Source organism: Carettochelys insculpta, chromosome 5 (assembly GCF_033958435.1).
Source record: "Carettochelys insculpta isolate YL-2023 chromosome 5, ASM3395843v1, whole genome shotgun sequence".
NCBI lineage: Eukaryota > Metazoa > Chordata > Testudines > Carettochelyidae > Carettochelys > Carettochelys insculpta.
The window spans coordinates 97,898,906-97,922,127 of record NC_134141.1 but is presented as its reverse complement, the minus strand read 5'-3'; the positions used below and the strand labels follow the sequence as shown (position 1 = coordinate 97,922,127).

The 23,222-nt window shown below is 39.5% G+C and overlaps 1 protein-coding gene across 1 annotated transcript in view; it reads left to right on the top strand.

The window, feature by feature from the left end:
* The window catches only part of ITGA2 (integrin subunit alpha 2), a 102,711-nt gene that overhangs the window by 30,400 nt on the left and 49,089 nt on the right, over positions 1–23,222 (top strand). Inside the window, exons 3-10 of the mRNA XM_074995581.1 lie at positions 4,623–4,732; positions 6,143–6,234; positions 11,444–11,558; positions 12,657–12,784; positions 14,959–15,107; positions 16,561–16,711; positions 20,600–20,765; positions 22,025–22,098. Coding sequence (XP_074851682.1) covers positions 4,623–4,732; positions 6,143–6,234; positions 11,444–11,558; positions 12,657–12,784; positions 14,959–15,107; positions 16,561–16,711; positions 20,600–20,765; positions 22,025–22,098 — 985 coding nt within the window. The remainder of the gene's footprint in view (positions 1–4,622; positions 4,733–6,142; positions 6,235–11,443; positions 11,559–12,656; positions 12,785–14,958; positions 15,108–16,560; positions 16,712–20,599; positions 20,766–22,024; positions 22,099–23,222) is intronic.

The following is a 23,222-nucleotide window of genomic DNA, read 5'->3' as shown; positions in this document are numbered from 1 at the left end:
GAATGGTGGCAGCCTCCCTAGGTTTCAGAGTCAAAACTCCATCTCAAGCTGCAGCCAAAAAATATAGTCTACACTTCTGATTTTAGAGCATTAGAAGGAGCCTGAGTCTGCTGACCAGGGTTCAGAGGCTTGCTGTCATGAGCTACCGCAGACTGTCTAGCTGCACATCCACACACGGAATGGGAGGGGGCAGGTGTGTTAAGGGTGTGAACACACCCTTCCGTCCAAATATGGGTTCTCTGCCTTCCTTCCTGCTGTGCTGTGCAGGGGGAACCTCTGGGGTATGATGGAGGAACCCAAGGCACCCTGGGAGCTGTAGTTCCTTCGCCAGCTTCCAGGGCTCGAGAGCTGGCCCAACATCAGGGAAGGGACTATGTTTTCAAGCGTGCCCTTGGCTGCTAGCAAGAGCAAAGGGAGGGGAACGAATATTTTGGAATATTGTTTTTCACTTAAGATATTACAGCAAGATCCCAGACGGTAATTTCTGCAAAACCTTTATAAGTGTATACATTTTTAGTATGTTATAACAAAATTATGTTACCAATTACTGCTTCCACTCAAATTGTTTCATTAACCTATCTTATATAGTTTCTCTACATGACTATTTTGAACTCTTTTATATTTAAAAAAATTGTGGTTATGTACAACAAAAGCACCCCCCTCCCCACGGAAATTCCCACATAGGGGCCTGAGATGTACCCGAAGGAGCAAATAATTCCGCTAATTAGTTTTCCTGGAAGAGCAGAGATAGGGAATGATCACAGAATAGCAACACTTCCACTGTCAGGGAACTTCTGGCAACTGACAAATAAGGAAACAATAACTGTTAATTTACTATTATAGGCATTAAAATGACTGCAGGTCAGCTATTTAAGTACAAAATTGTTTTGTTTTTTTTAATTGGAGATACACATCTTCTAGAACTGGAAGGAACCTCAGGAGGTCATCTAGTCCAGTCCCCTGCCTTCTTGGCAGGACCAAGCACCATCCCTGACATCTATTCGCCCCAATCCCTAAGTGGCCTCCTCAAGGATTGAACTCACAACCCTGGGTTTAACAGACCAATGCTCAAACCAGTTTTCTTTTGCTGGTTTCATATTTTCAGATGTTTCTATATGAATTAAATATACTGTAAATATCTGGCTTATATATAACACATGATTACAGGATGACTCCAACACAGTTCTGACAAGTATGTGACAGATATAGATTAATATATGGAGAATTTCCAAAATCTATTAAGGACAGTCATCTTGTTTCAATAAGTAGCTTGTTTTTCATAGCTTACATATATTTTTGGAAACTTTTAGAAAAAAATTACCAATAGTTGTTCATAAGATACATATTTACAGAGATTGACATATTTACAGATTATATGCAAAATAGCATTGCAAAATATTTAAGTAGATAACATCAACTTGAAACATCATCAATTCTAACAGATACATTTTGTTTCAAATGTTATTCATGCCCCTAAGATTCACTGACAGTTTTTGTTTTGGTTTGGTTTTACAATGAAATTTCCCTGATTTTGGTGTACAGTAAACCCTCAATTTTATGGACCATGATGGACTTCAGGGAAAAACGGACATTTGTCAATCCTCCGCGTTGTTCCCAGAGTCTGCTTAACTGGGGCCTGTAAAATCCTAAATCTCCCCTCCCCACCCCAAAAAAAGTATGTAGAATGACTTACCACTGCTGCGGCTGGAGGGGCTATTGCTTCCATCAGCTGGAGCTGCCATGCACTCCTCCCACTGGGAGGTGTGCATACATGGGCAGATGGCACAGATATATGTGCCCCACCCGTGGAGGACGGAGCATGTGGTGGTGCCGGTGGTGGAGGTGGCCCTTCCAGGCCCCAACGCAGCCTCCAGCAGCAGTGGCTTCTGCTGCCACAATGGAGTCTCCAACCATGGCAGGGCCCCCAGCTGCGGAGGCAGTTCCAGCTCCATCAGCAGTGAGTCGTGGGCATTTTTTTGAGGGGAGGCCTGGTGTGGGGTGGGCAGTAAACCTTCTGATTTAACATACTTTTGGGTTTTAGGGGCACCCCCTCCATTAGTTAGTTAAGTGGGTGGTTTACTATAAATGGTCTTCTGTTATTTTGCCCTGGAGAGGCACACACAAAGAGAGGAAAGTGGCGGTAAAACAGCCGAGAGGGATAGAGTGAAATTTTGTTGATGTATATTAGAACTTTCTTGTATTTTAGGTTTTCTTTATTTACAACAACAATATTGTAACCTCAGTTCACTTCTGGTAAATATGGAGTTTTTTGAATCCAATCTTGCCTCTCCCAGGAATTTGTTCATTGATTACAGTGAGAATAGGATTGGAGCAGAGTTACACGCTGTATTGGACAGCATAGTTATTAGTGTTGTAGTGCAGTCATAAAGCTGCTTTTCTTCATTGCAGTTGGCCTTTGTCAATAATCATAGATCCACCTCTCTGGACTACACAGAAATCTGTCATTCTCACATTTTATAAAGAGATATTTATAATACCATATGACACGTTTGGAATTGCTGGAAGTACATAAAATACTGGCCACTTACAAAACAAAGTATTTCAAGCTTTTTTGGTGTGGTTGTGGTGGTGGTGGTGGTGGTGGTGATGGTGATGTATATAAGCTCTGTTTTTAGCAAGATAACTGAGACAAGCAGCCTTAAAAAAGCTCATATGCAGGAAAGGCTTAGTTACATTCTAAAGTTTTGTTATGTTTTTGCTATCTGACTTATGCTGAGAAAGCGAAATAGGGTTATTTGTCCTTCATACCCTTTTATTTGGTTGCCATTAAATATATTGTGAGGTACTGTTTTGTCTGAATAACTGAAACATCCCTTATTTGTTAAAAATGTAATATTTTTACAAACCAGATTTATTGAATTCCTGTGGAATTGAATAGCAATTAAGTCAAGTGAAGCCTATGGCAATGTAGAAAAGTTATATAGAAATTCTTTTCAAAATACATAATGAAAAATATGGCTGCTATAATTTTTGACTTTTGTTTCTTTCCACTATCCTATAGAATTCTCTGGGAGGTGGTGGATGCAGTCTTCTTTAGAATTCAACTGGGTTGAATTCAATTTAAAAAAAAAATTGAAAGATTAATATTTTCTATTAAACTCCAAAACATTTTGAAATAGGACATTCTCCTTGCAGTATCTTTGGTTTTTCATTGTCCTTCCATATAAATGCTGATTACTGTCTCTGGTTAATATTCTACAATCAAAAGGTGGTTAGGGTGTATAATAAACCAGATGTATAATAAAGCAGGAGGGCTTTCCTTTCTAATCATTAATTAAGTGGTTTCATAATCTGGTGTTTGAGACATCACTGTTATACGCATGAAAATAGTTCTGTTTACCAACATTTCTCCTGCATTTTCTATGGTATATAGAATTTTCCTTTACTTCCAGTCCTAAACTATTGTCACTGTCTGTCCAAGGTTAGAGAAAGTTTAGGGTTGCCATACGTGCACTTTCAGAAAAGAGGACACCTCTAAGAGGGAGTGTCGCTGTAACCATATCTACCAACTCACATTGTATTAATGTACTATATATATTAGTACATTAATACAATATAATTTGATACGTACAGATACATTACCTCTCAGAGGCGCCCTCTTTTTTTGAAGGTTCAAATATGGTAACCCTAAGAAAGTGAAATGCATGTATTTATAGTTCATGTCCCAAGGTATCTGCAATTAACTGGCTAATGTTTGACTTTTGTTCTGCATTCCCCAAATGCGAGGTGACAGAGAAGTCTGAATGCTGCAAAGGGTGGGTGTGTGTGTCACTTGAATTCACTAGAATCAGGGGAGAGGGAATCATGAGAAGACTTTTGACAAATTAACTAGAGGTTACTCATCTTAAAATTCTTGTCTGGGGTGAAAGAGACACAACACAATGTGTTATCATAGTTTACAGAATTTCCGGCGTTTTCAAGGGTAATAGCAGAGTTCAAGCTCAGACTTGGGCAATATACTGTCTCTGTAAAGATGCTGAGTATAATGTCTCCTATCAGTTAAAAAGAATAATTGAAAAGAAATAAGTGAACTGATTACCTGACAACTCTTTAGAATGTTTTTTTACTGTCAAGAAACTGCAGATTGTAATTTCCCAATTTATTATTTGTCTCTCTCTATATATATATATATTTTAAAATTAATTACTGCTAATATATTTGTGATTACTGATACCATTGCTATGTTTGTTTGACTTAGTGATTGATATAACGTATTACTAAAAACCACACAACTGATTAAAACATTCTCTGAATACTTAACTTTCCCATTCCCAGACACTCTCCCCATTTTCCACCAGGGTTCTCTGCTATGATACTTGTGATGTCTTTGTGTGGTGCATTCTGGGAAGTCACAGCTGAGCAAAGCACAATGTTGGGACATTTGGAAAGGGAATCCTTTTCTGTCTTTTGGTTTTAGCCAATCAAGCTACTCAAAACATTTGTATGGTCTAAATCTTGTGAGTTCCTCTTTAACTTATCTATGGGGCTTCAGGCTTTCTCATTGATTTTCCATTTACCTTTAATGAGTATGCTACTCTTCATTAGAATGCAAGGAAAGAGTGAGTCAGTTTCCGTTTGTGTGTGTTTGTTTGTTTTTTGAGGTTGATCGTTGGCTCGCCTTGGAGTGGATATCCAGCTAACAGAATGGGAGATATCTATACATGTCCTGTTGAATCACTTGAAAACACGTGTAAAAAACTGAATTTACAAAGTAAGTTATAATTAATGCAGACTTGCTGCAATTGTCTATTTTGCCTCACTTACATAGCAGGCCAGATTATTTAATAAACTCCAGTTAGGCCATCAGCACAGACGTAACTACCCTGATAAATTTCAGAAGGTCACTGTATTGTCCATGTTTTCTAAGTAACATAACTTTGACGCTACTTGTAGCTGTTTCTCTATAACTCTTAATTTTGCTGCCTTATCTTTCTTTCCTCATAGATTTCCCTGGTACATTTATATCAGCTGTATGGTAATTGTATAATTAGTAGTAGTAGAAATGGTAGTATATATTATTTCTATTACAGCAGTGCTTATGGGTTCCATTTAGGGATCAGTGTGCTAACATTTGCAAACACCTAAAAACAATTTATGGAACAATTTACAGTCTTACTGTAAAATGAAACTGTAGCCAACAATCAGATGTAGCAAATAGTCAGGGCAGCATAAAGAAACAATGGGATGATAAAGAATACCGTATGGTCAGAGACCTGTTTTAAGTTTTATTTTAGGTGCCTCTGGAACAAAGCATTTCTCTCCACATGCAAATCTTCCCATCATCATATATTTTGTGTCTGAAATTTCTATGATTTGGCTTTATCCAGTTGAGAAAAATCTGATATCCCAGGTAGTATAAACAATGAGAGTGGGCACTCAGCCTACTCAAAACATTTGTAATTTATATAGTTAAACTACCGCTAAAGGAGTTTGGCTTCTTTGTCTATTTCTGTGGCTCTTGAAAGCAGGCAATCTTCTCATAAATGCTAATGGCCATGTCTACACTAGCCCCAAACTTCGAAATGGCCACGCAAATGGCCATTTCGAAGTTTACTAATGAAGCGCTGAAATACATATTCAGCGCTTCATTAGCATGCGGGCGGCCACGGCACTTTGAAATTGATGCGCCTCGCCACCGCGCGGCTCGTCCCGATGGGGCTCCTTTTCGAAAGGACCCCGCCTACTTCAAAGTCCTCTTATTCCCATGACCAGATGGGAATAAGGGGACTTCGAAGTAGGCGGGGTCCTTTCGAAAAGGAGCCGCGCGGTGGCAAGGCGCATCAATTTCGAAGTGCCGTGGCCGCCCGCATTCTAATGAAGTGCTGAATATGTATTTCAGCGCTTCATTAGTAAACTTCGAAATGGCCATTTGCATAGCCATTTCGAAGTTTGGGGCTACTGTAGACGTAGCCAATATGTGACAAAGTCAGGTAATATTGCATATTTCTAATGCCAATTATCTGTCTTCTGTTTTGACCCAGAAGATTTTGTGGGATGAATTTTATGAAAAATACTTCGTCCAAATTCTGGTTCCTTAAGCTTAAGTGTTGATTCTGTAACTGAGAAAAATATAATAGCTATGTAGCGGGGTTTGCTACCCTTTAATCTCTCTTATTTTTAGCTTTAACAAGCATCCCAAATGTTACGGAAATAAAGGAACAGATGAATCTTGGCTTGACCCTAATAAGAAACTCAAAAACTGGAGGATTTTTGGTAAGTGACAAAGCTATATTGAGTGAGTAGTAATCAATTAATTTCTACTGCTGACCATTGATGAAAATGTAGCAGCAGAAAGTTTCCTCATTTTTAAATTAACTCTCAGCTGAAAATGTTTCATTAAAGAATATAGCATAATACATATTTCATATTACCTTTGAAACATACATTAAGTCAAGTTCCTCAAATGTCATTTAAGTTGAAAAGTAAAACACTTGTAAATTAGGAGTTGCTCCCTTCTGCATCTATCCAATGATCCTGTGTTGTTTTTCAAACAAAAAAAAAAAGTATATGATCCTGTAATTAAAGGCTGTATCATAATGCGCATGCCCAGGGAACAGAGTAAAGTTTGCAGAGAAAAGAGGAGATGGCCCAGGCTATAGTCATTGATTTTTTTTTTCCTTGTATTCTTTTGACAGCAGTCATGCGAAATGTGAGTGAATTATAATAACCTCAATCTAAGTTCCTTTTGCAGTAGGTCAGTCTGTTAATCCAGGAGATGACAAATTTTGGATTTCAGTCCACTTGGGTAAATTGGTGGGGGTCCACGAGACATTTTGCTGATGTTGATTGTCTGTAGGCATGGTCCTTTGTAGCTCGCAGTAGCCATGGGGTTCACCATTTCCAGCCAATGGGAGCTGCAAGAAGTGGCACAGACTGCGGGCACATGCGGTCTTCTTCTTTCCATAGATCTCATTGGCCAGGAACAGTGAACCGCGACCACTGGAAGCGTAGGAGGCCATGCCTGTGGATAGCAAAATGTTTCATAGCCTGACAGCAGATTACCCTGGTGGGCTGAGAGCCCATTAATCCAAAAGTTTTTCTCTCCTAATTTCCAGCTGGTGCCTTTTATAGAAGTCTATATTTTCAAAGATAGAGCATCCGCTTACGTGAATAGGTCTCCCCCATTGGGTGTCCTCATGGCTTCACCTTCACCATTCCAGCTTGTGGGGGAAGACCAGCTGTACCCACAAAGGGATGTGGTAGCTTGCATGCTGGGGAACTTGAGTGAGAATGACTCTTATAATTCCCTGTGGTGTGGTGCAGCACCTTCAGTACGAGCTACTTCCTAACTGCTACAAGGGAACCCCAGAGAGGTGTCAAGGCGAACTTCATTGAGATTGAGTAGTAGAGCTAAAGCTCTAAATCTTACCACAAAATTAGGTCTTTTTCTTTGAATTTTGGTTGCCTTTTTTTTTGCCCATAAAATCTCATGGCCAACTTTAAAAAATGTTAGCCTAAAGCAGTCGGCAGCTGCAGAATTTTTCTCTAGCTCACAATACAGAATTACAGTTAAACATTTACGCCAATTTTGAGGCAGTGGAAGCAATATGAAACTAGTGCCCTTTTACTTTTAATTTTCAATAGGTGAGGGCTTTTTGAAAATACCACTTGAGAGAGAGACAGATGAATGAGATCTGTAGGCAGTTAAAACTGCACTGGGATGGAAATTCATATATATAAATATATCCTACTCTACTTTTGTGACCCTCTAAAATATCCTGTCTTTTGATAAATGAAGTATGATCCTCTATACCCTCAGATGGCTTTAAAACCTTTCATTCTCCGTTAGCTCCAAATGCAGCTATCACATGCCATCCTTGTATTCTGCAGGTGCTGCAAAAACAATTCCTTACAGTTTACATTATGTACAGCCTGTTTATCTACTGTGAACAGTTATGCTCAGAGTCACCACAGCAGTGAGAGAGCTCAGAAAAGTGGTGGATGATAAACATGTTTATCTATCCTATTGATTCACTGTTATGATGCATATATACTCCAGTTTTAAGATTTATATATCATATACAAAATACACTGCCTAATGTAGTGAAACCACATATATAAAGCAGACACTTTACTATACTTTCTTTTCAGTTTGAGGTAAAAATAAATTCTTGAAGTGGCTCTGCATATTCCCACTTACGGGTACACTGCACTACACTAGCAAGTCCGTTTGGAAAATCAGGCCCTCTTCCAGAAGAACAAATGGAGCATCCACAAATGTGCTCTTTCGAATTCCTTTTGCAGTGCTTTTTCAGGAGGCCCTTTTCCTCTCCCAAATGAGGAGAAATGCTTTTTCCCTAAAGTTTCTTTCAGAAAAAAAGCATATGTAGATGCTCCAGGGGACCTTTGTTTGAAAGAGCAGTATTCATGGTACCAGATTTTTCAGCCCCTGGCCCATTCTTTCAAAAGAGCAGGGTATGTGTGGATGCTTTCTTTTGAAAGAGCAGATTGCTCTTTTGGTCCACTTTTTGTGTGTGGACATGCTCTTTCGAAAGAAGATCTTCCGGAAGAGATCTTCCATAAGGTCATCCTTTGAAAGATCACTATAGTGTAGACACGGCCGTGATGTACTGAGGAGTGAGTCTATGAAGGAGAGCTTCCTAATGGTGCAGGAACGGGGTGTGAGGATAAGAGCACTCTGACATTGCTAGAAGGTGTTTTACTGTAAGGCACCACAAGGCAATTCAGTGTTCATAAGGAGGAATATGCAGAGCCATATGGAAGAACTCTGACAAGTAACCTTCATTTTTCAGCATGTCCCATGTATCTTTTTGATATAATATTTTCTCTGTTGTCCCTTATGTTATTATATTCAAGAATTTATTATCATGGCTGGTCTCTTTTAGCCAATACAAGCTTTGATGGATCACAGTGCTTAAAAATATGTCTAATGTCAAACAAGTAACTCCATTGAAATCAGCGGGGCTACTTGTGCTTAACAGTCATACTTCAGTGGAATTGGCACTAAAAGCTCTATTCTTTGATGCTTTAGGGAGATAAAACTGTGACCAAATCCTGGATTTTTTTGCCTTTTAGATGTAAGAGGCAGCATTATTTATTACCCATTATAAACATCAGTGATAAAAAATGTAGCTATTTCGTGTAGAATTATGTAAATGGTACCATCTACACACCCACGCTTGAGACGCTCTTTGTTCAAAAGCGTTCCTGATCCATGTACAATTCCCTGACAGGATATCACAAGTCTGATTATGTTAAGATTGTTTAACAGGAAGGAAAAACAGGTTTTAGATAAATTGGAATATAATTGTTTTGTACATTAATGCAATGTTTCTGGAGTTGCAAAAATGTGTGCAGGGTATCTGAAGCCTACAATAAAACCAAGAGCCAGAGCTGGCCAATATATGTCTCATTTATAGTGCTGTGTTTCAACACCATACTTTCTTGGCATCCCTAGTGGAGAAGGTGCTTTGGGAATCAGAAGAGTTTTGACTGTCCTCTGGCTGACCCCAGGATCATGGTTTGTGGGCAGAAGGCAGGCATAGAAGCTACTTTTGTTCTACCCACCCCCGTGTGCTGTTCTGGTGTACTGAAGGATGACAGCACACAGAGCTTCAAAGTGTATACTTTATTTTTTTTATTTTACATCGTCCTTAGAAAAAACAAACAAAACCATAAAAAAACCACAAGCCCCTTTGAATCTGCTCCTGCCTAAGACACATCTGTTGTAACAGAATGAATACTAGAGTAGCAGTAGTCAACCTGGTTTATCCTACACAAGTGAGTCACATTTTGTTCTAATTGCCCTTTTTAAAATATAAACAATTGCAATCTACTGATCTAAAATATTCCAGCAAACCATTCTAGGGATAGATTTGTAAATCATACAGCATGTTCAATTAATCCATCTGTCATGAGCCTTAAAAATGCTGTTTGTTTGTTTGCTTTTAGTTTGTTAAAATATAAAATAATCTAAGTAGCCTACCTGTAATAATTGAATACATTCACTGTGCAAGATAGAGAGCAAGTAGGAAACTATTTTGTTTCAGGAAGAAGGGTTTTGTTTTTGAAGGAACCCCATCCACAGGGGTGTCTTTGCTTCTGGAAAAGCATCTTCTGGAAGTGAGAATATGCAAATGAGGTGCAAGATACATAGAGGCGTGCTTCATTTGCATTTTTGATCTTGCTCATTTGCATTCTACTTCTGAAAGCAGAATGCAGTGTAGACACAACCAACCTGTATTCTAAGGGCAGAACATTCCTTCTTTTCTTTGTTTCACAATTCTGTAGAAGTATTTAGGTGGGGCTTTTGAAAGATGCTATATTGTCAGTACTAGAAAGTATTCTCTTGACTAATGATAGATTAGGTATAGTATAACAGTGGCATTGGAAGCTTCTTCATGCTTCCATCAGTATGCCTTAAACCTGTCAGGAAAAGACAAATTCTAGGGTTCTGTTTTTCTTGTTAATCAACTCTGGTTTGGCTGAACTGGTCCTTGTGTTGTGGAAGCCTGTGCAACAAGAACTTGACGGAGACATCTGCTCATATCACATAAGCTACTGAACAGCTCTCATCTAAGAGCAGCTTTAGGGTGTACTCATTTCATGTTTGTCAAATTTAGATCAATAAGCTAGCGAAGGTATGTAAAGGAGCCCACTCTTGTGCATCATACAGTCCTGTTTATACATTTAATAGCGTATATTCAGTTTTGTTTTTCAAATCCATTTTTCTAATTAGGTGCTTTAACTTGTGAATGCTTGTGATGCATAGAAGGAACAGAAAAAAATTAAAGGTTGTAAATGACAAAAAATAGCCTTATGCACTGTTGTTGTAGTCATATTTGTCCCAGGATACTAGAGACACAAAATAAGTGAGGTATTATCTTTTATTGGACGAACCTAACCATGTGTCTCTAAAAGTATGTCTTCACATTTGTCCTTTTCTTTTTCTCCTTATTTTTATAACAGCCCTCTTAGGATCAACACTGGAGTTAGTACAGAGAAACAAAAAAGTTATGTCTCAACCACAGTTTTGAAATATATTTTCGTTTGCAATAAAGAATTCAAAATTTATTAAATCTGTTTTTTAAATTGTATTTATTCATAATGTAGACACAAACTCACACTGCATGAGCCACCACTGCCACACGTCATTAACAGGTAGCACAGGTATTCTGCAGTAGATACTAAAGGCAAACTGTTACTCTGTGTGTACACACGTGCATATACACACACGTGTATATATGTACAGTCTCTCTCTATATAATGTGTGTGTGAATGTAAGAACCAACTCACGGTAACAGTGCCACCTCGTGGTCAGTCTCAGTCAAAATAATATCTACCTGTTAGAGCTATTCTAATCTCCTGTGGTGTATCTGAATGTGGTACTCTCATAAAGGTACCTAAAGGAGTGAAATGACAGGATACATGTTGTTTTTATATTCTTATTTTACTTTTCAAGACTTGTGGGCCCTTGTGGGCCCAGCAGTGTGGAAGTCAGTACTATGCAACAGGAGTCTGCTCCGAAATCAGTTCAAGTTTCCAGATCTTAAGAAGCTTTTCACCTGCTCTTCAAAGTAAGGCACTGCATGTAAAATAGATTCAGAAATACGTAAATCAGTTGAAACGAAGAGAAATGTTGTCATGTACTTGAATCCTAAAGTGATTACATTTGGATTTTTTAAAGTTCAGTGTAAAAAGAGCCAAATCCGTAGGTTCATAGTCAAGGCTTGAGTCTGATCTCACTTGGTAAAAATCGGTAGTAACTTCCTTGATTTTGGTGCATTTACATCTGTGTAACACAGGTATAAGTGGGTTCAGTATCAGGCTGGGATTTTATTCTCACCTCACACAGGCAAACCTCCTGTGTGTTTGCTTCCATGTGGACTAAAGTATGAACACCTAGCTGGGTTTGGCTCCTAAGGGCTACGTCTACACGTGCATGCTACATCGAAATAGCTTATTTCGATGTAGTGACATCGAAATAGTCTATTTTGATGAATAACGTCTACACGTCCTCCAGGGCTGGCAACGTCGACGTTCAGCTTCGACGTTGGGCAGCACCACATCGAAATAGGCGCTGCGAGGGAACGTCTACACGCCAAAGTAGCACACATCGAAATAAGGGTGCCAGGCACAGCTGCAGACAGGGTCACAGGGTGGACTCAACAGCAAGCTACTCCCTTAAAGGGCCCCTCCCAGACACAGTTGCACTAAACAACACAAGATCCACAGAGCCGACAGCTGGTTGCAGACCCTGTGCATGCAGCATGGATCCCCAGCTGCAGCAGCAGCAGCCAGAAGCCCTGGGCTAAGGGCTGCTGCACACAGTGACCATAGAGCCCTGCAGGGGCTGGAGAGAGAGCGTCTCTCAACCCCTCAGCTGATGGCCGCCATGGCCGACCCCACTATTTCGATGTTGCGGGACGCGGATTGTCTACACGTGCCCTACTTCGACGTTCAACTTCGAAGTAGGGCGCTATTCCCATCCCCTCATGGGGTTAGCGACTTCGACGTCTCGCCGCCTAACGTCGATTTCAACTTTGAAATAGCGCCCAACACGTGTTGCCATGACGGGCGCTATTTCAAAGTTGACGCCGCTACTTCGAAGTAGTGTGCACATGTAGATGCGGCCAAGGTGTAAATTGTGTGTTCAGTGTCCTTTTCTCTTTTAGACTGTTCCTCCTTCATAGATGTTGTTGTTGTGTGCGATGAGTCAAACAGCATTTATCCCTGGACTGCTGTGAGAGAATTTTTGAAAAAATTTGTCCAAGGCTTAGATATAGGCCCCACGAAAACTCAGGTAAGTAAAAAACCAATTTTTGAAACATAAGAGACATAACATAGTTTTATTAGCCATGTATGAGAGACTTAAGGGAAGTTAAGTTTGATAATATAAAGCTAACCTGTGGTCTGACCCTGAGAGATACTGAATAGCTAGATCTCCCATCAGAGTCACTAAGGTTTGTAGCTGTTCAGCATCTTTCAGGATCTGGGCTTCTGTCACAATGCTAACTAATGTTTCAAAATGAATATTTTATTTAGATGAATTTACTCCAGTACAAAGATTGTGTCAAAAGAGAGAACTAGATTATTTCCAAGCTGCTTGAAGCTCTATTCTCTATTTTATAATAAAATTGTAACAATCATTAAATTTAAACTGTGCTCATGTATGGAGAGCAGAATACACCTCTTATCACTCCAGAGTTGTGTAGTTCACTAGTTTCAGTGTGGGTAAAGTTATTGTAAAACCTTTCCAAAGCCTACAACTTCGGAGCAAAATTTTCCATGCTTGCGTCTCTCTGACAGTGATGATTTGGGGAAAAGTTTAATAACAGTTCTTAATCTGATGATAAGGAGGAATTATTTTACCAGGCTTTGTCTATCTTTCCCCTCTTCTCTTCAGTTCCTCTCTGGGCTTGGGCTGGTCTCTCCGCCCACTCAGTCCTTCACTGGGAGGCAGCCCAGGCTCATGCTTTTCCCACTTACCAGTTCCTCACCTGGAAGCTCCATATCTCCTTTCTCTTCCCTGGAGGTGATGGTAGAACTCCAGCTGTCAGCCTCAGCGTGGCAGAAGCAGCGCAAAAATAAAGGTGACAAGGGGGTGCTGACTCTGCTGTGGCAAAATGATGGCAAATATTGCTTTTTACATTGCCTCCCTTCCTTCTGTACTGCTGCTGACATGGTGCTGACTCCAGAGCTGGCTGCTTGGCCAGCAGCTCTCTCTGGTTTGCCTTCAAAGCTAAGTGTGGGAGAAACAACTACAGACACAAAGAAAGGAGGGTGTGATTAAAAAAAAAAAAGGTATGAGAATCACAAATCTAGACCATCCCTGACAGTTATTTGTCTCACCTGGTCTTACATACAGTAAAAGCCTTGTTATCCAGCACTCTGATAACTAGTGCTTTCTACTAACTGCCACACAGAATAGGTGCTCTGGGGCTGTGCTGCCAGGCTGGCCTTCTGGCCAGGACCAGCTGCCATCGGGCAGCAGAGCAGGGCTGGCAGCTCTGCTGGGGTGGTGGCAGCAGGCTGGCTTCCCCATCCCTTGGGAGTGGAGCTGGCCCTCTAGCCACTGTCAGCTGTTGGCCCTGCTCAACTAACCAGAAAATTTGATTATCGCACAACCCCTGTTCCATCTGGATGCCAGGTAATGGAGCCTCTCCTGTACCTTCAAAGGCCAGAGATTATACAACATCTCTAGGTAATTTGTTCTGTTGCTTAACTACCCTCCTAATAGCTAACCTAAATCTTCCTTGCTGTAGTTTAAGACCATGGTTTCTTATCCTCTCTTCAGTGGTTAAGAAGAACAATTGATCAGCCTCCTCTTTGTAATGACCTTTTACATACTTTGAAGACTGTTATCATGGAGTCTCTCTCAATCTTCTAGTTTCCAGACTAAACAAGCTCAGTTTTTGTAATCTTTCCTGATAGGTCATGTTTTATAAACCTTTTGTCATTTGTGCTTTCCGGTGTCTGCCTCCAGTTCCTCCACATTTTTCCCAAAGTGTTATGTCCAGAACTGGTTCTCCAGTTGAGTCCTTATCAATACTGAGTGCTAAAATTACTTCTTGTGTCTAGCTTATAACACTCTTGCTAATATGTCTAAGAATGACGTTCACTATTTTGCAACACTATTACACTGTTGACTCACACGTAGTTTGTGGCCCACTATAACCCCTAGATCTTTTTCTTTAGTATTCCTTCCTAGGCATTCATCATTTTCCATTTTGTGTCTGTGCAACTGATTATTCCTTCCCAAATACAGTGCTCTGTAAATTTCATCTTACTGTATTAAACTTTAATCTGCATTAAATTTCATCTTACTTTAAACCATTCCTCCAGTTTGTAAGAGCACTTTGACTTCTCATCCTGTGCAGCTCTTGTGCCCTAATTTGACAAATGATTTGGTTTTTTAATTCTGTGCAGTTGATTTGAATTCATGACAATCTAATTGTTTTTTGCGGTGGTGTTTAGGTGGGCTTAATTCAATATGCTAATAAACCAAGGGTCGTGTTCAGCTTGAACAGCTACAGAACAAAAGATGAAGTTGTTGAGGCAATGTCACAGACCTTTCAAGGAAGTGGAGTCTTGACTAATACTTTCCAAGCAATTAACTATGCAAGGTAAAGTACGCCCATTTTGCTACTTTGGCATATAAAGTTCTGATTTCTGAAGGTGTTGAGCACCTCTTCAGAGCTTAGTACAGGTTGAACCTCTCTAGCCTGGCACTCTCGGGAACTGAGCAGGGTTGAATGAGTGAATTTGCCAGATGATGGGAAGTCAGTATTGTCTAGCAGCATTACCAACACTTCCACTGCTTACTGGGCTCTTAAAGATATTTTGGGGTAAATTACAGCTAAATAACAGCACAGAATTCTGACAGCCAGGACTGGTGGCTGTAAACAAACTTTATGGGACCACAGAAAACTTGGCAGCATCCATGATGAGTGGTTGTCTAGCTAACTAAAAATCATGCCAGATTACGGATGTTGTCAGACAGTGCCAGACTAGAGGTTCAACCTCTACTGCCTCTGGTCCCATTGGGAAACAAAGCGCTCAGAACTTTTCAGAAGGATCAACTTCTGAGAAAGATGCAAAATGACTTAAGGCGCAAATTTTACTCATAGACTCAATGAGCATACACACATTTAAATGTTCACAAGATAAAGCTTTGGTGGTTGTGAGAGAACCAGGTCAGAATCAAACCCTTTCTTCAAAGGGACTTTTGGCTTTGCAGTGTTAACAGCAGTAAAAAGTATAAAAAACTTATTTTATGCAGTCAAGTAATTCTGAATACACACACAAGGAATGATCTGTTAAATAAGCAGGTGCTAGCTTTACACAATAATTTTTCAGAATAGTACAGCTCTTTTAATAGTGTTCTAAACACTACTTGACACAGGGATGTTGGGTTATTCATTTAGAGCCATATTCTGAATGCAACGGGGTCCAAATTTACAGCAGTGTCAGAGGGACCTTTCTCATTTTAGTTTCTATATCTGCAAAATAGAACTTTTGTGATTTCTTTTGCCCTCATGGGGGTATTGTGAATAGAGTGGGTCAATTTTTTTCACATATTTGTTCCCTCACCCAAATTTTCAGGTTTTGATGTTGGAATAGTGCTAAGGCAAAAAGTGCAATATGTGTTCAGCTATTATTAATGAATGATTTTGAGCGAGATTTTTCAACCTGTTTAGGCACTGCTGTGATACACCTACTGATTTAGGATCATAAATCTCATTTACAAAAGTGATTTAGGCACTTAGGAACCAAAATCCCATTAATAGTCCCTGGGCTTTAGATTCCTAAATGCTTAAAACCCCTTTAAAAATTCGAATTAGGATCCTGAATCAGTTGTGCATTGCAATGCTGAGTACAGCAACACCTAAATACCATTAAAAATCTGGGTCTGTGGTGCTACAATTAAACAAAAAAACTCCTACAGCTGCACTTTTTGTAAGTCAGTGATGGAAGCATTCATTAAAATGCACATACAAAATGGCATATGTTATATATGTCCACATTTAATAAATCTAGTGTGTTTTGGTTTGTTTTTTTTTCTTAATAAAATCACAGAGCTCACGCCTTTTCCACTGAATCTGGTGGACGGCCGACAGCCACAAAAGTAATGGTCGTTGTGACTGATGGTGAATCACATGATGGCTCAAGTTTGAATGAAGTGATAACTAAATGCAATGAGGACAAAATAACCAGATTTGGCATAGCTGTAAGTACTGGTATAATTAATACTGAAATTTTGGCAGGACTGACTTAATTAAAAATATTTATTGTTCTTGCATCATTATATCAGTAAGACTGGGATTGGGAGGAAATTATTGTCAGCCACTTGTCTTTATATTTGTTAGAACATAAGAACATAAGAATGGCCATACTGGGTCAGACCAAAGGTCCATCAAGCCCAGCATCCCATCTGCCGACGGTGGCCAATGCCAGGTGCCCCAGAGAAGGAGAACAGAAGACAATGATCAAGTGATTTATCTCCTGCCATCCATCTCCTGCCCTTGTTATGAAGGCTGGGGCACCATACTTTATCCCTGGCTAATAGCCATTTATGGACCTAACCTGCAAAAATTTATCAAGCTCTTTTTTAAACCCTAATAGAGTCCTGGCCTTCACAGCCTCCTCGGGCAAGGAGTTCCACAGGTTGACTGTGCGCTGTGTGAAGAAAAATTTCCTTTTATTAGTTTTGAACCTACTACCCATCAATTTCATTTGGTGTCCCCTAGTTCTTGTATTATGGGAAAAGGTAAATAATTTTTCTATATTCACTTTCTCCACACCATTTATGATTTTATATACCTCTATCATATCGCCCCTCAATCGCCTTTTTTCCAAACTGAAAAGTCCCAGTCTCTCTAGCCTCTCCCCATATGGGATCCTTTCCAAGCCCCTAATCATCTTAGTCGCCCTTTTCTGAACCTTTTCTAATGCCAATATATCTTTTTTGAGGTGAGGAGACCACATCTGCACGCAGTACTCGAGATGTGGGCGTACCATAGTTTTATATAGGGGAAGTATGATCTCTTTTGTCTTATTATCGATCCCTTTTTTAATAATTCCTAACATCCTATTTGCCTTACTAACTGCCGCTGCACACTGCGTGGATGTCTTCAGAGAACTATCCACTATAACTCCAAGATCCCTTTCCTGATCTGTCGTAGCTAAATTTGACCCCATCATGTAGTACGTGTAATTTGGGTTATTTTTTCCAACATGCATTACCTTACACTTACCCACATTAAATTTCATTTGCCATTTTGCTGCCCAATCACTCAGTTTGCTGAGATCTTTTTGTAGTTCTTCACAATCCCTTTTGGTTTTGACTGTCCTGAACAACTTGGTGTCATCTGCAAACTTTGCCATCTCACTGCTTACCTCATTTTCTAGATCATTGATGAACAAGTTGAACAGGATCGGTCCCAGGACTGAGCCCTGGGGAACACCACTAGTTACCCCCCTCCATTGTGAAAATTTACCATTTATTCCCACCCTTTGTTTTCTGTCTTTTAACCAATTCCCGATCCATGAAAGGACCTTTCCTCCTATCCCATGACCACCTAATTTACATAAAAGCCTTTGGTGTGGGACCGTGTCAAAGGCTTTCTGGAAATCTAGGTATATTATGTCCACTGGGTGCCCCTTGTCCGCATGTTTATTAACCCCTTCAAAGAATTCTAATAGATTAGACAGACACGACTTCCCTCTGCAGAAACCATGCTGACTTTTGCCCAACAATTCGTGCTCTTCTATATGCCTTGCAATTTTACTCTTTACTAGTGTTTCTACTAATTTGCCTGGTACTGATGTTAAACTTATCGGTCTATAATTGCCAGGATCTCCTCTAGAGCCTTTTTTAAATATTGGTGTTATATTGGCCGTCTTCCAGTCATTTGGTACCAAAGTGGATTTAAAGGATAGGTTACAAACCACTGTTAATAACTCCGCAATTTCACATTTGAGTTCTTTCAGAACCCTTGGGTGAATGCCGTCTGGTCCTGGCGACTTGTTACTATTCAGCTTATCAATTAATTCCAAAACCTCCTCTAATGTCACTTCAATCTGAGTGAGTTCCTCAGATTTGTTGCCTAAAAAGGCTGGCTCAGATTTAGGAACCTCGGTAACATCTTCAGCCGTGAAGACTGAAGCAAAGAAATCATTTAATCGCTCCGCAATGGCACTGTCTTCCTTGATCGCTCCTTTTATATCTTTATCGTCCAAGGGCCCCACTGCTTTTTTAGCAGGCTTCCTGCTTCTAATGTATTTAAAAAACATTTTACTATTGTTTTTTGAATTTTTGGCTAGCTGTTCCTCAAACTCTTTTTTGGCTTTTCTTACTACATTATGACAGTTAATTTGGGAGTGTTTATGTTCCTTTCTATTTTCCTCACTAGGATTTGACTTCCACTTTTTAAAAGCTGCCCTTTTCTCTCTCACTGCCTTTTTAACATGGCTGTTTAGCCATGGTGGTTCTTTGTTAGGTTTCTTACTGTGTTTTTTTATTTGGGGTATACATTTAAGTTGGGCCTCTAGTATGGTGTCTCTAAACAGTTTCCATGCAGCTTCCAGGGATTTTAGTTTAATTACTCTACCTTTTAGTTTCTGTTTAACTAGCTTCCTCATTTTAGTGTAATTCCCCTTTTTGAAATTAAATGCCAGAGTGTTTGACCGCTGTGGTGTTCTTCCCAACACAGGAATATTAAAAGTTATTATATTGTGGTCACTATTTCCAAGCGGTCCAGTAACAGTTACCTCTTGGACCAGATCCTGCGTTCCAGTCAAGACTAGATCGAGAATCGACTCTCCCCTTGTGGGTTCCTGTACTAGCTGCTCCAAGAAGCAGTCATTTAAGGCATCAAGAAATTTAATCTCTGAATCCCGTCCTGAGGTGACATGCACCCAATCAATATGGGGATAATTGAAATCTCCTATTATTACTGTGTTTTTTATTTTGATAGCCTCTCTAATCTCCCTCATCATTTCAGCATCACTATCACTGTCCTGGTTAGGTGGTCGGTAATATATTCCTAATGCCATATTCATATTAGAGGAACGAATTGTTATCCATAATGATTCTATGGAACATTTTGATTCCTTTAGGATTTTTACTTCATTTGATTCTATATTATCCTTCACATATAGTACCACTCCGCCACCCGCACGACCTGTTCTGTCTTTCCGATATAATTTATATCCCGGTATGATAGTGTCCCACTGATTTTCCTCATTCCACCATGTTTCTGAGATGCCTATTATGTCAACTTCCTCCTTTGATATGAGGTACTCCAGTTCACCCATCTTATTAGACAGACTCCTAGCATTAGTGTAAAAGCATGTTAGAAAACTACCACTATTTATATGTCCGCCTTTCACAGACGCGTTGGATTTTTTTATGCACGATTGTTTCACATCTGATCTTGCCCATATATTATTTCCCACGTTCCCTATCTGACTAACTTCTAGGGAATCCCTGTCTATGGAGCCTCGTGTAAGAGAAGTCTCCGTCCGATCCAGGTGCTCCCCCGCACCAATCGGCTTTCCCCCACCTCTTAGTTTGTTATCTTTGTTATCTTCAAAACAAATAGGATTTGTTTATCCTCCATTATATTCTTCTTTAGTTCCCATTGTATATGAAAGACAAGATCCTTTGAAGTTTGTAAGTTGCTCACTAACGTGAATTCAGAATACTGGGCTTGATGCTTCACTGCTCTGCACCTTGGATAGTCATTTACCACATGTGAAAGCATGGGAAATTCTACCATTCTTCTTTGATAGCTTTATACGTTCACTTTGTGTTCATTCAGCATAGATGGAAATGACTGTGCCATTTGCAAAGCGAGGGAATTCAAATTCTATTTATTTACCTTAATATTTATTATAAATGGCAGAATATTTTGCATTTTTTCTAATGCATTCCAACTTTATCTACATGCGTCAAGAGGCTGATGTAAAATCCATGATGCAAGGTATGAAGGCTCAGGAGAAACTATACAATTTTCCAGTCACGTATCAAATACTTATGTTTGTATGTGTGTGTGAGAAAGAGAGGCTGAGGGAAATGGATCCACATTAGGGTTTCTTTTTCTCTCATTTCAAGGTTTTGGGATACTTAATCAGAAATGAGCTCGATACTGAAAATTTAATTAAAGAAATCAAAGGAATTGCTAGTCTTCCAACAGAAAAGTATTTTTTTAATGTATCGTCTGAGGCTGCACTTTTGGAAGAAGCAGGAACACTGGGAGAACGCATTTTTAGCATAGAAGGTAATGTACCTATTGGGGCTGAGGAGCTGTTGATAGTTTACACTAACTGAGGATTTGCTCTCTTCTTTATCAAAGGATTACAGTCTGACTTTGCATGAATAGTAATGTGACCCATTCATTATTAAAATTTCAATAAACATTACTATTACCTTTTTACCAATTAGATTTTCATACTATCAAAACAAAAAGCAGTCAAGTAGCACTTTAAAGACTAGCAAAATAGTTTATTAGGTGAGCTTTCGTGGGACCGACCCACTTCTTCAGACCATAGACAGACCAGAACAGACTCAATATTTAAGGCACAGAGAACCAAAAACAGTAAGCAAGGAGGACAAATCAGAAAAAGATAATCAAGGTGAGCAAATCAGAGAGTGGAGGGGTGGCGGGGGAGGTCAAGAATTAGATTAAGCCAAGTATGCAGACGAGCCCCTATAGTGACTCAGAAAGTTCCTGTCCCGGTTTAAACCATGTGTTAATGTGCCAAATTTGAATATAAAAGCCAGCTCGGCTGCTTCCCTTTGAAGAACAGTGCAAAAATTCTTTTTCAGTAACACACATACCTTTAGGTCATTGACAGAATGCCCCATTCCATTAAAATGTTGACTAACTGGTTTGTGGATCTGGAGTGTTTTGATGTCTGTTTTGTGCCCATTAACCCTCTGTCTAAGGGAGTTAGGAGTCTGTCCAATTGTATGGCTACATCTACACTAGAGGGTTTTGTTGACAAAACCCATTGGAGCATCCCCACTAAAAATGCGTTCTGTCACCATACTGACAGCACTTTTATTGGCAGCCTTCTGCCTCTCTCCCATGAGGCAGAACACCTTTTTCAACAGAGTCTGTCAACAAAAAAGCCATGTGGACACTCTGGGTCATTGGGCAGCCTTCTCTATTGTGCTTTCGATTGGCCATTTTGTCAAGAGAGCGGCTGGGCAGTCTGGCCACTCTCTGTCAATAGAGCAGATCAACAGAGCAATCCGCTTTCATGTGTGGGAGCAATCTGTTGATGGAAGTTTTGTCGGAAGATATATTCTGACAATAACCTCTGTTGACAGATCACTGTTGTATAGACATAGCCTATGATCATTGTGCATATTTTGAATGAACTTTTGGAAGCAAATTATTTATGTGATAATTTGTTCCAGTCAAGCTTCATCTGACTTGAGTGGCAAAAGGAGTGGCCTAATGTGTGGCAATAATACTGTTCAACAGACTTAATGATTGATGAATAACTTTTGAAATAATGGTTATCGCAACAGGTACAGATCAAGGTGATACATTCCAGATGGAAATGTCACAAGTGGGCTTCAGTGCATATTACTCACAAAAAATGGTATGTATGATATATTTAATCATTTAGTGTGTCATGCTGGTATGATCAAAACTGTATTGACTGAAATATATAATTGTATATTAATAGGTACATTTATAATTTAACCTAATAAGTATAATAAGCAACAGTGAAATGTACACATCTAATTTAATTTATACTTTCTTCCAATACAATCTGGGAAAACAGAGTGCAAGTTGTTAATTAAATTACAACATGGCTGGAGAATGGTATATTTATACATTCATAAAAATACTCAATGTTGGAAAGCAGAAAAATATTTTTTATTATAACAGTTTCCAGAAACAATAATTAATTTGAGTAAGGGCTTCCATTCAGAGCCCTCGTTTTTTTCAGTTTCCTTTAATTTTCTCAGACCAATCCGGATTTTTTAGTATAATTCTTTTAAATTTGGTCAAAATCAGATTAGCTATTTCTCAGTTCACCAAGCATGAACAATTCTCCTGCACTAATTGAATATTTTGAGCTTGAATAACTCAGAAAATTGAAACAAACTATTTCAAAACTGTGGGCATCATGTTACTCTCTCATTTTTAACAGGGCTAGGAAAGAGTTTTTCCCATATCACAATGTAGGCTTTGGTGGAGTGTTGCTTTTTTCACTTTCTGCACCATGAGTGTCAGGGAAACTTTTTTGCTAAAAAGAATAAGGTAGTAGGCCAAATGTCATAACTTCTTTCGTAAGGTTGGATGGATGTTCAGTGCCAGTACTGCACAGGGAAAGCACCTAGGGACCAGATAAATGGCCTGGTAAAAGACTTAAAAGGAGACACTGGATAAAGGAATAGAATGGGGCAAGAGGTTTGGGGATTCCTCTGATTGGAATGGCAGGGAGCCAAACCTCCACCCCCTTTTTCATTGCCAGCTTTAACCTTCCTGCAAGGATGGTAAATGGTAAAATCCAAGCCACGGATTGGCTGGAGAATCTGGATGGAAATAAGGGGGACTTGTGGAGCCTGATGGTAATACGTTAAAGTATCATGGCTTGACCTACACTGTATATTTTATCTGCTGGGTAGTCTCAGACAGCTGTATAGTAAGGTTGCAGCCTGATTAAAACCCATAACAAGTATCTCCTGTCTTTTTTTTAGTGTATCCAGACATGTT